Here is a 13,230-nt window from a genome sequence, read left to right as displayed (position 1 = left end):
TTAATCCATACACACATCATTGGAAATGTGTTCATCTTAAAGGTACAATCAAGTAAATAACAATTTTTCATTACTTTAAGGGGGGGTGGAAATGGAGTTGGTAGTTGCTTTCAGAGAAGGTTCTACTCACCAGTGTGAGGAACAAGTTCATCTGTTTATCAGTGGGATTCGTTTGGGTTCTGCCTGATAAAGCAGGTGATGATCTTAAGACTAAAATATTCTGTATTCTCTCATAGGTCTGAGTTGTGGTTTTAAGGTCTTTCATTTGTTTTTGTTTTTTTCTTATATAAAAAAAAATAAAGCAGCTATGAATTTGAATCAGAAATTGCTAAGACAGCAGTGTAAGTAATGTTCCCCTTTCCAATAGTAATTTAGTTAGTATTGTTTATTTCCTCGGCATTCACTTCTCCTGCAAGTAGTATGTCAAAATAAAGATTTAAAGATGTACTTAAAACTAGAGGTAGTCCATTTCAAAACTTAACTCCTGAAATCAGGGCTTGTTTTCTAAGTGTATTTTTCACTGCTTCAAGTTTCATACAAGGTATTGAAGTAGCCTGACTGCCATTTCATCTTCTTAATAGTTTTGTCAGAACAAAATCTATAATTCATTTTCTATAATTCATAGCAGATTTCAGAAAAGGAGAGGTGTGAACATCTGATGAGGAGAGGAGATTACCAAGTCACAAAATGCATGGCAGAATGTGACCTTGCTTTATTTCTGCATAGACCTACATTTTTACTCTGATTTGGCACAATAAAGATACTTGTTGAGCTGGCTTTGATATTTTGACAACAGTTTGATAGGCAGCAAAACCTTTGTCTAAAAGCAAGCACTTGTTTTCTGTGTTCAGTCACTGGTAATTGACTTTTTTCAACCTTGTACTATGACTCACTCTTTTGTATAGAAAATTTATGAGCTTGATATACTGTAATATCTCAGGCTTGTTAAACATTCCTACTAGCAGTGTTGGGCAGCTGATCTAAACTTTTGTTTCAGATGTTAATTTGAGTCTAAGCCACAGTGCAGGCTCAGATTTTTCAAAACACTTGAAAATGAAGGAGAAATTGTGATTGTATATTCATACCTCAACCCTCTGAATTCTTCTAGGTATTGTCTACCTCCATTAAATGCATGCAGAAGCTCACTCTGGAATACATAAGGATTTAAATATCCAGATATGTTCTACCTATCTTTTTATGGCACTGTTATAAATGTGCAATGGTTTGACTAAGAGTTCTTCACACTCTATGGGAAAATAAAAATATCCTGAAAACTCAGCCTTCCATTTTTTAAATAAGCTTCTGGGAAGTGGTACAATGTGCCAGTTACTGCTGTGTTTTAATTTTTAAAAAGTATCATATTTTTAGATTTTTTTCTTGGCAGGGGATCTAAAAGTGTAGAATATAATACATTGCCTTGGGATCAGAGGTGGCTACTAAAAAAATTGAGAATTTGAGTGTTTGCTCACATGCTTTTGGTACTGAAATACGTATGTTTCTAGCATTAAAATTTCTTCTTCCATGTCAGTGTAGTGCTTCTGCTTCATAAAATACGTTCTTCCAATTGGGTGGGATTTTTTCAGTCAAATTACCTAGAGAAAAATGTCTTATTATTTTGTCTGCCCTCCATTTTCCAATTTTTGTCTGTGATCTCTGGGTATTCTCCACATTAGTGAATGGTAAAGCACAGGGCTTTGAGAGCTGTTCTTATTCCATGATCTCCTTTTTGTTGTGGTTTGAGTGAGGATAAATATTCAAGAGCTTGATTTGTTCTTATAAGTAGGTCAGGAATATATGCCCTGATGCCTCTTCCATGCCTTTGCCTCTTCTGCTCTTGAGTAGCATAGCATGGCTGGTTATCAGCCAAAGCTTCGTCACAGTTCTCTTCCACCCCTTGAAACAGGATACACCAGTGTCAAACTAGTAGTTAAATGTCCTTAAAAAGTCTTCTGAAAGATGTTGAATAACCTTAACCTTTTGATCGGTACTTCACACACACAAGAAAACTTACGTTCCTGATTTCTGTCTGCTGTACTGGGGTTTAGAAACCATGTGAACCTCAAGGCTGAAGTGGTTTTAATAATCACTTTAAGCTGTGGGAGTTGCTGACTGTCACGTAATTGCAGTCCTGTTCACAGAGATGCTGAAGGAGATCTTTTCAGTTTTCCACTGTTCAAGTGGGGACTTTGGCCCTCTGTTATTCTGTTGATGAATGCTGTTCTCCTGCAAATGCGTTTTCTGACTGTAAAGCTGCAAATCAAAACCTTGGATATTAAAGTATCAAATTTGAAATGGAATAAATCATTTTTACTGTCTTTGTATCTCCCGATTCAGCAAAGAGAATTCAGACAAATTTGTGAGCCTTAATCTTCTTTTGATAAATTCCTAATGACAGCCTCTTCATAAATAATACATTTCTAAATGTTTTTAATGTTTCTTCCTTATCAGCATCCAATAGCATCTTCAGAATAGAAGCCAAGCTTGCTGTTGATTTCTCTATTTTCTTTCATTTTTTTCTTATGAGAACCATGTCTAGCTCCTTGCAGTCCTCCAGCAATAAACACTTGTTAAGTTAGCTGTCACAGATCTCAAAATGTTTTAATATTTCCCTTGCTACTGTTCTCAAGCAACATAAACAAAAGATTTTGACTAGCATCCTGAATGGATGAATTAACAGAAGCATTCCCACCTAAAAGACACTTCTGACCTCTTTGAAAAGATTTTTAATCTTTCCTGCAGTTTGTGAGCTATTAACAAACACTAGATAGAAATAATCAAGAGATCTGGAGGAATTGTTACCAAAAAGCTATAAAGTTTGATTGCTAGAATTGTTTGCATAATATACTGTAATCCAGTGCTGGCTAGGTTTCAGAGCTTGGTTTTGATTTGGTTCTGATCTTGCAAATGCATGAAAATCACTGTGCAGTGTGAAATACAAATGAGTATTTAGATTGCAATGGATGTCTTGCAATAAGTGGAACTGCCTCATGAGTATGCATCATAAATTCAGCACTTTGGAAAAAAGCTCTAACTTGTCACTCAGACTTCCTGCTTCTTGAGACCTGCACAGGAAGATACAGCATTAATCCTCAAATCGGTAGACTCCTAAGGCAGTTATTAAGTAGAACTCATGTATCAGATGGAAATGGCAAAATAAACCCCTACGTCTGGGGGAGAAATAATATTTGGTACGATCAGGGAGAGCCAATAAATCTGTGTTGCTTTGAGTTTGGCCTTTCTAATAGCAATACAGTTGGATGAAGTGGGGAGCAGCTAAAGTTGGCTACTTCTTGCTATTTCTTACTGACTGCATTTTGGACTACATAAAAACAATTTCACTTTTTATTCATTAAATACATTTTTTATTTTCTCAGAGCTTTTTTTTTAGCATCAGTAATTTTGTACCCAAATAATGTTTGCTTTTCCTTGTATCTGAATTTCAGGATTACAAAATGTAATAGCCCTCCAAATTGTCAAACCTAGTGTCAGAAGTTCCACATCCATTTTTCATCAAGTGGAAAAGTATATGAATCATTATGCTGTTGAGAGCATCACAGAAATATTGTCTCAGACCCTGGATGTTACTTGTTTGTGTTTATGCCAGATGGCCCTGGCTCAGTTGGCTGCACTGGCATTGTATGGGAAATGGTTCTACTGTATTCATATAGCTTTATTTACTGTCTCATTAATTTTAACTTTTTCAGAAGTTTTCCCTATTCTGAAGCCATTAGGGTTAGATTTCATGCCGTGTTAAGAATTTTAAATAAGCAAGCAGGCTTCTGTCACATTAGAGAAACAGCTATTTGAGACTGCCCCACATATGCTCAGTCTGTTAGGCTTGTTTCTTTTATGTGGGATCTTGAAGATGGCATTTTTTTTTTTCTGTTAGATTGGCTTATATTTATCACTTATTTAAAAATTATCACTGATGTCTGCCAAAAATGTTTAGTAGGGTGTGTTTTGTAGTATATGCTAAATAAATGTACATGCTAGAAGACACTGGCTATGAGGGCTTTTTATTTATTACATCTGCAATTAACTGCCTGTGTTTTGTGTATTTATATGCTGGTTTTGACCTTTTTATCCTGCTGCATGCTCCACGAGTGCAGACACTTACTCTGACAGAGTGACACAACCATTTGTCTCTGAACAAAACCTGCAAGAGAACCTGGAATGATTTGTGGTGCAGAGGTTGATTATATGTCCTTCAGAAGGCTTCTGAAGCAAGCTGAACAGTTATTGCTGTAAACAACAAAAGCCTGTTGTGCTAACTGCTGCTAACATTTGAAGAGGGTATTTGCTCCAAGACGTGATTTGAAGCGTGCTCTATTTACTTGCTGGTTTTGCTGGGAAAGGTTCTTCCATCACTGCTTGATTCCATTGTGCAGTTATCATGTCCATGTTTCTTCTGATTTGTATGGCAGCAAAGCCAAAACGTCTTGAAAATACACATTACAAAATGAGATGTTGGATCTGGTATATTCAGGCCCTATGGAAGCAGCAAATTCCTAACAAGGTTTTCAAACTGTCAGTTAGTGCTGATTGCAGACTACAGCGATGATCTTCTATGGCTTTCAGAAGTACGGTATCCAAGGCATGACTTCAGAGTAGTTCAATGAAAATGGCTTTGTCAGTTCAAACTGCAATTACACTTACCTTAGAGATGAGGTGTAAAGTAGAATCCAGAGATATGTTGTAAAATGTCCCCACTTTTCAAGTAGCTTAAGCATCAGTGGAGAGAATGATGGCACTTCCTTCTCGCTGCTACATCCTCTGTAAAATCTGCTAAGTTAAGCTTATTCTCACCTGATGATGGAGAGTGCTACTGTATTAAATTGACTTTGTTCACTAACCTGAAAGAAAAGAAAAAAAAAAAAAAAAAAAAAAAGTTGGAAGCTTGGGGAAGGAGAAGGTAGTGAGAGATGGTTATTTTCTTCTCTTATTCCCTTAGGTTTCTTATAGCATTTGCAGATGTGATTGGTTTTATCTTCATTTAGTAACTTTAGGCTCATATTTTCATATCCAAGGAATATAAAAACTTTTTATGTAACCTCATTGGGAGGGTTAGTGAGTCAACATAGTATGTTGGTTTCCTCAGTGAAAAGAGACTAAATTCAGTAGCTGTGGCCACTTAAGAGCAGTATTACTTAAGAGATATTTTTTTTCATGCTTGCTTGATGCAATCAGTAATTCTGAACAGGGCTGAACAGTAGCAGCAGTTGCTCATATGTGGGAGCATTGTTTATGGTTGTGAGCATATCTGACAGGAATTTTTAGGTATCTTTTGAGACACAGCATACTTAATCATCCAAATTGCATAGGTTTAATAAGAGTCCTAAACTTTTGGAAGTAAGTATATAATAATAGTATTAAATGCAACAAATAGCTTATTTTAATTTCTTTTCCAGTTGGCTGAGTATCCTGTTCTGGAATGTGGTCTTTAACTTCCATTTTTGTAACCCTGAGAATGTCATCTTTCTAGTTAAGATGGCATCTCAGACTTTCTGGGCAAGTAACTGGAAGCCCTGCAAGCTGGTTGTCAGGAAGGATTTTCAGCTGCTTGGATGGCTCCTGCTGCCTGTGCTACAGGCTCTTTTTCTGGAGGAAAATAACTAAACCAGAGATGCCATGGACACCTGCAGTTCTGGCGTTACTGCTATTTGTTTGTAGCTACTTACATCAGGCATTGAAAAATTCCAGTTATCAGTAGAGTCAGTATTTTTAAGCTGTTCAGCATTGGGCATGCCTCTCTACCTGTGTATTTAGTGAAGTACCTAGAACTGCTGGCTTACACTAAAGTGCAAAGAATCATTATTATCTCTTAAAAAGGAAACCATATTTTTAGTTTCCTGAAATGCAGACTTAAGTATCCAAATTCAGACAGTTGGCTGTAGTTTGTTGGCCTTGTGTTCTTGGTAAGGACAAGACACCTAGCAAGAAGAAGGCAGGGAGTTAATGAAAAAGAACAAGCCATCAACAGTGCTATGTGGTTTTCCTATGTAATTGTGCACGTTTCATTCATGGTTAATGTCTTGAATTTTCAGTGCAGAAGGTGACATCATTCATGGTGGCTTGAAAGAATAGTATTAATTACATTAATCTGGCAAACTCAATTTTCTTGCTATTCTAGAAAAGCCAAAAAATATATAAGAACACCAGAAGTCACTAGTGAAACACTTACTTTACTTGAATAATGCTAAATATATATAATTGAAATTGAAAAGATCTCTTTTTAGGAGACTGCAGGTGTTTCCATTTTTATGTGAATTTTTATTCTAATATTATGAAATTAGTGCAAGTCTTCTTTCTCTTTTTCAAGCATAGCTTAAAAACCAATGGCATCACTCCCTTAGTATCCTGCTAAACTTCTGTTTGATTAGGCACATTCCACTCTATTGTGGCCCAACAGAGAAGCAGAAATAGTGTTTCACATTCTTCCTTGCAATGTCTTTTCAGCATTTTATATGTAAAAGGTTTTGGCTTGCATTCGTATTTAAAGTAGAGACAAACATAGAAAACTGTAGACTTTAAATGAGCGCTGTTCTTTGAAAAGCAGTTTTCTTTAAGAATGTCACCCATCTAAATTATCACTTCTTTTTGTTAGGGTTTTTAATAAAGTAAATAAGATTTACTTTAAAAAACTATTTACATATATGTTTACATTAAGTATTTACATTTATTATTTATAGCTTATCTTATGCAGTTTTACTTTAAAGATTTGAATTTCTTCCTTGTTGAAGAATCAGCGGGAAGGAGTTACACTTTTTAAGATTTTGGTGCTTCTTTTGAAGGCCTCAGCGCATCTGATCTGTCTGCTGTGTGATAGTTTAATCTACCTGCTAATAAACTGGCCAGTACGTGCAAATGTAGGAACAGTAACTTTGCCTGAAGGCAGGTGGCAGTTCTTGCATTCAGGTGCAGTAGCCAAGCAGCATGCTGACTTGCCACAGTTGTCCTGCAGCTGGATGACACTAAGTGAACAGCTGCAAATGCCTGTTTGAAGTTCTTCATTTTATAATAGGTGAAGTTAGAAGTATTTGGATTCAAGAGATCCAAGACCTTATATCAGTTTGTTTTTCTGTATTCCTATTTTGGTGAAGCCAGCTAACAGAAGATGGAGTATTTATTTATTTATTTTAAATAAATGTTTAACGAGGCCTCAGGTAAGACAGAACTGCTCTTGAATGCATGATCTTATTAAATAGATTTTGAAGACATATAAGCTTGAAGGTGCTGCATTGTGGTTTCAGGAGCTACCAGACAGAACAATTTTTTTGTGAGCTTCTTGTGTAGATTCTTAAATATTAACTGTAATAAAAAGCATTATCTGTATTTGCATGTATTTTGCTAGGTAGGAGGTACTGCAATAAAAGATGACTTACTGATTATGTAAGTGAACTGTGTGATTAAAATAAAAAACATTTGTAATGACTAGAATAAAGAAGATTATGAATAACAAAGCTTTAAAATTGGAAAGACTTTCTATTGTAATGATTGTAGTTGAGTTCATGTAACGTTGAAGGTTAATTATTTGTTCTTTCCAAGAGTTGTTCTGTACAGAATGTACCTTGTGCTTATTTCTTAAGGTTTGTTTTTATTTTCAGAAGTCTTTTCATCTCCAGTTTAATTTATACACGTCTACAAACAGTGCTCTAGGCCATCTCAATGATATGGGGAAAATGAGACCCCCAAAATTTTGGTTTGCATTTATTGGTGACAGAGCTTATGCTGGCGTACCTGTTTACCTCTGGAAATTCCCTAACCAAATACTATACTTCCCTACATGAGGCCAAATGCTGTTCTGCTATGTCCCAGTTAATCAAACCACTAATCAGGCACTAAAGTGAAAACTGTCACCATGGCATTAGAACCAGTAGAGGAGGTAGGAACCTGAATTTGATGTGTGATGCATGTGGCAGTAGAACTTCAACTTGCACAAGGATTTGCTGCAGTCCTACATTCCACCTTACAAAATCTGGGGCAAATATTATTTACAGAGAACATTCATCTTATGATACTTACCTATTCAGTGTACTAAGAAATCTCTGCTACTTAACATGCGTCTATTTCTTGTCTCAATAGCTCTGCAAAGTGTGGAGTCTTTCTCATGTTGATGTCTGGTTAATGATGTCTTGTGCTCACCAGTCCTTTTGAACAATGGCACTGCAATTATTCAGTCTGAACTCAGCTCAGGATCTAGTATGAAGCTGGGGAACAAGTTTAGCAAACCAACAGCCAAGAGGCAGCCAAATTTCTTGATCAAGATAAATATTAATAACATTGTATTTAAAAAATAAAAATCACAACCATACCAACACTGCAATTTAAATTTTAAGTTAGGTGCTTTCATACAAAAAGGGTTTATTTTCCTCCCTCCTTTTCTGTTCTCTTTATCTCTAGATCTAGTTAGTGTTTATTTCTGTTCCACTTCTGCATTGCTAACCTTGTTCAAGCTTACTGATAGATCATTTTAAAGATCAGCTTTTATGTTTGGTTTTTTTTATCACCCTTATTTTTGTTGTATTTTTTGATGCTGCTTCACTGACCTGTAACAGATTGCTATGGTTCTATATGGGTACTATTACTGGCTTAGATAAGGGTCAGAAGCACTAGCATAAAGCCAGGTAAAGCAGCTTCAGAAACATATTAATCATTTTAAAGAAGCAGAAGATAGAAGAGAAAGTTAACTCAGCCTTATCCTATCCTGTGTTGGTGGAGGCCCAGGTTGTTAGCAGAACTGCAGTATAAGTCTTGACAGCTGTGGTTCTGTTTATCCTTTCCTACTTGCTTGCATTTGTCAGTAGTTAAGCAGTCTTGGGGAGCAGACTAGGCTGAAAATTAACAGTTGAGTTTTTGCTATCACTAGGTTCTCAGTCTGACTTTTTATTCTGACTCAATTCACATGGGCATAAAATAACAGCAAAAGAGAGGAAACAGGTTTACAGCACTCTGACTGCCCTCTGACATCTGCACAGCAACTGGAGAGTAATTAAATTATTCAAGTACTAATTTGCAGGAATATATGTATATTTAATTAAGATGATAATCCAGCATTGCTACAAGGTTTGTTGCTATGTCGAATGCTGTTTTCTGTAAATCATTTTCTTCATACTTTATTTTACAGTTGCTGCTAACTTACAGAAGATTGTAGATGATCCAAAGGCCTTGAAAACATTAACTTTTAAGCTGGTAAGTGAGAGTTGGTAATGAGTCATACAATACATGCAGCTTCAGAAGCAGAAATGTTCTCATATTAAAGAGCAGCCCATTAATTCTTTCTCAAATAGTTTCAAATGCTGTGCCAGCCATTTGGCAAAAACTGAAAAACTTTTTCTGACCTTCCCTTATAGGCTAAAAAAACATCATAAGAAACTTCTCTTAAAGATTTGAGCTTGTAACATTTGAGCAAAGCTTCCTGCCTGGAACAATAACTCTTCTGACTTCCTGATGGTGAAAGCATCTGTGTTCTTATGTCCTTTCTCATTCTCTTCACTCTCTCCTGATATATTTTAACCAGTTGGATTCCATCATCCAATGCAGTTGTTAAAGTTTATTAATTATATGTAAATTTAATGAAAGTTCTTGAACAAGGTGGAGGAGGAACTGCAAGAGTTGGGGAGAAATTCTTACAGAAAATTGCATATGAACTTAGATATAACTTAGGGAAACAGAACAGGGCACTTGCCAACTTCTTCTGCAAGGAAAACCTATAGCTGCAGAGAGCAACGTCATCAAGCAGCAGTGCTGCAGAACTGGAAGAGCAAGTAGGAGAAGCATTTGTTCATCAATACATAGAATATCCTGAGTTGGAAGGCAGAGCCACAGGCATCATCAAGTCCATCTCCTGGCTCCTCACAGGAACACTCAAAACTCAAATCATATTTCTGAGAGCTTTGTCTGAACAATTCTTGAACAACAGCAGGTGTGGTGCTGTGACCACTGCCCTGAGGATCCTGTTCCAATGTCTATTTTGTGCACTAATTTCCTTACAGAATGTGGGTAGTCCTCAGTGAAGAACTTACCCTGCGTAAGGGAAATGGTTTTTAGATAGTCCAAATGCCTGAGAGGAAGGAAAGAAACTAATTATTGTAACATTAGTATGTTTTGTGCTTTATCTCACTTTCAGCTGTTTTGTTGAAAAAGTGTGTAGACAAGTGTGATGATTGAAACTTACGTGTGTGATAGAGAGAACCTAAACCCAATTTGACAGGACATTAGGGATATGTACAGTCATGTAGCTCCTTAACTTTGCAGGGGGAGGAAGGTTCATTCACATCAGTTCTGAGGACATGCTGTTCCAACTCCACTTCTACCAACACCTGCCAGCATTTCAGTTAAATGCAAGTCACACTTTCTGCTGCTCTGTTGTCCCTTGTTCTTCCCATCAACCTTTTTTAGCCGAGAATCCACAATTAAAAGTTTATCTGTATATCATGTTAAACCACAGGTTTATGCCTGTGACTGTTTTGAGGTGCACATTTTGCCTTGGACCATGGATTTCAATTTTGGTTGATTTTGATGCCATCCTGATGGATCTAATTTGATATTAATAGCTTAATATTCCAGAAACTTAATTCAGAATAGATGTGCTGTGTTTGTTTCTGTCTTCTATAATCAAGTTGAAAAATACAGATACTTAAAGCTGTTGAAAGATTAGCCGTGTAAGTACCAAACTCTTGCCAATTAGCTTTCAGCACCCCTTGCTGAGAGTGACTCAGACACATGTGAAACACTAGATTGTCTATTAGGTAAGTAGGTCTCCAGAATCATAGCTTTGTTTATAAGAGCAGCTGCTGCTTATGGGCTATAGAGAGACATTTTTAGAGTAAGTGACCTAGTTGATGATAACTTATTAATTCAAGATTGTTCTTCCCATGTCATTTTTTAAATATAGATTTGAGTAGTTTTAATGATTAAATAATTTAGCTTCATTATTCCTCTACAGTCCATTAAAGTCACCAGAATGTATGAGTGTCCTTTTAGGAAGGGATCATGATATACCAGAGGTTATATAGAGTCTAGGTTGTTTCTAATTCACGCTCTTTAGTTAGAGGCTTTAAAATTCCAAATTTAATATTCTATAGTATTCAGTGAATGTTTGTATATGTTGAAAACAAAAAAACCTCATCTAATTTAGGTTGGGATATTTCTGTGTTTCAGCTGGATTTATTACTTAAATGCTGAGGAGCAGTCAGTGTCACATATTTCAGATTCCAGTGAGAGAATACTCCTAGGCTTTACCAAGATCAGAATTAATAGTCAGTTGTAATTCAATGTCTCTTTCCCTTCTTAAGGTAAGTTCTACCAGCTAGGTAACAGTTCCCAAGGTTAAATTTTAATAAAAGTTTATTCCTGATGTTTTTAACTTACTGGGAATTGAACATAACCACAAGAAGTATCTTAATTTATTCTTACCCTTGATTTATTTAATTCAAGTTCAATTTCTACCTGCTCCTTTGTAGTGGAGTTGCTTAGGAAAACTGTCATTTGTTTTTGTTATCTCCTAGTAAGATTTGAGAGCACTTGTGTACGATTTGATTAAAACACATTTCCTTGGTAAATATTTCATGGGGATTCTAAGTCTAAATCTGGCTAATCCTATATCCATTCAGTGAATTCAATTGAAAAGTGTTCTTTAGTCTAGGATTAGTTACTATTTGTGGACAAGAAATCTGGTTAGTGTCTCACTGCTTGCAGATTGCTTTTTCTTGTGTAGTATTTCTGCACACACAACAAAGCATTTCAATCTTCTGGGAAACAAGAACAACTTATGTCTTAACTGTATTTGTCTATAATGAACTTCTTTATTATTTTGGCAATAATTTAAGAGAGGTGTCTGAATGAGTCTGTTGTTAAGGTTTGATCTCCTTTGTGTTTATTTAAGTGCATCTTTGATCTTAAAATGATGCAGTTCTACAGAACATATGTAGTATTAAACCTCCTTTAGTTGTCTTGGCTAACTCAGAATTATGACTTTTCTGCATGATACAGATGTCTGCACTTAGGGAAGGAGGCTGCTTTAATACACAAACAGTCTTGGCAATATGCAATATAACAACATTATTATGCAGTACAATTAGCATTTTATATAAGGGTTTTATAGCTTGTTAGAGTGTAGAATGATGTAAATAATATCGTGATAGATTGCATACAAAATTCAAACTCCATTTAATAAATTTTAGTAAATTCCCAATTAATAAAACATGGAGATATCTTAATCATGACCGGTGATGATGATTTAAGACTTCAGCTTGCTACTTCACCAGGATAAGGCATTTTAAATACACTGTGAAGAGAGCATTTCAGGTCTGTGAGTAATAAAAGTAAATGTAAAGGAGTAACTTGATGTAATGCTTCTACAAGTAGAAAATAAATTTAGTTTTGGTTGTGAGAATTCAGTAGATAATGTCACTGGGTGAACATTGCATGTGTTGTCTAAGAATGTTTGTCCTGATATCAGATACACACAGACCAATTTCTACTAAAAGGTTCAGGTGCAAAAAATGTATTGAGGGTCAGGAATGTTTGTATGGAGTGAACCAATTGTTTTAACAGTTCTTGGGGGGGGATCTGCCAAAAATTCCAAAGGTGATTTTACATAATCTGCCATTACACACTTGATATTACTTCAAATTATTTACCCCATAGGTAAAGAACGCATTAAAAATGTACTTTCTCAGCTACAGAGTGATTTTGGATTTAAAAATCAAAATATTAAAATATTTTGCCTTCATAGTACACATTATTTTAAAGCAGACTTAAAGCAAGATATTCTTATATTCTTACTGTTCTTATATTTGCAAAAATTAAGTGGATTATTGATACAACAGACAGTAGTAAAGATTCTGAATTGTTCAATCTAAAGAACTAGTTGATATGGTTCAGAAAGATGTTTTTCTGCAGCCATTAGTTCTTACTCCTCATAAACTCATCCAGTCTCATGTTGAAAAATTCAGTGTGTTGGTAATTCGAGCAGACTCGATAGCTGAGTTCATAAGGGCTTTTCAGACATTTGGTGTCTGTAGCACACCAGCAAAAGGTAGAAGTGAAAACAGCATGCTCCACTGAAAAGCAGGTTTGGCTTTGGAAAGTTAAAGAATTTTGGTCTTTAAGAGACCTTTGCAGATAGCTGCAGAAAGCGTTTGTTTCTCATTTGTTTGTTTCCAGCCTTTCTTTTTATCTCTTTTTTTTATATACAAAGCAGTCTGAGAGGTTTCCTTCAAGTAAACT

General features: G+C 35.7%; 1 protein-coding gene across 12 annotated transcripts in view; it reads left to right on the top strand.

The window, feature by feature from the left end:
* Window positions 1–13,230, top strand: part of STK39 (serine/threonine kinase 39) — a 112,878-nt gene that overhangs the window by 98,068 nt on the left and 1,580 nt on the right. For 8 of the 12 annotated variants that reach the window (XM_085552430.1, XM_085552428.1, XM_085552431.1 and 5 more), the window contains one exon: window positions 9,125–9,189. In XM_085552430.1, the coding sequence (XP_085408556.1) occupies window positions 9,125–9,189 (65 nt within the window). Of the gene's footprint in view, window positions 1–9,124; window positions 9,190–11,160; window positions 11,295–13,230 lie in introns of all 12 variants that reach the window. The other 4 variants (XR_014947937.1, XR_014947936.1, XR_014947940.1 and 1 more) reach the window with 1 other exon arrangement.

Source organism: Coturnix japonica, chromosome 7 (genome assembly GCF_054131305.1).
Source record: "Coturnix japonica strain WE chromosome 7, WE-NBRP24, whole genome shotgun sequence".
NCBI lineage: Eukaryota > Metazoa > Chordata > Aves > Galliformes > Phasianidae > Coturnix > Coturnix japonica.
The sequence above is the reverse complement of the archived record's forward strand: the minus strand, read 5'-3'. Positions and strand labels throughout refer to the sequence as shown.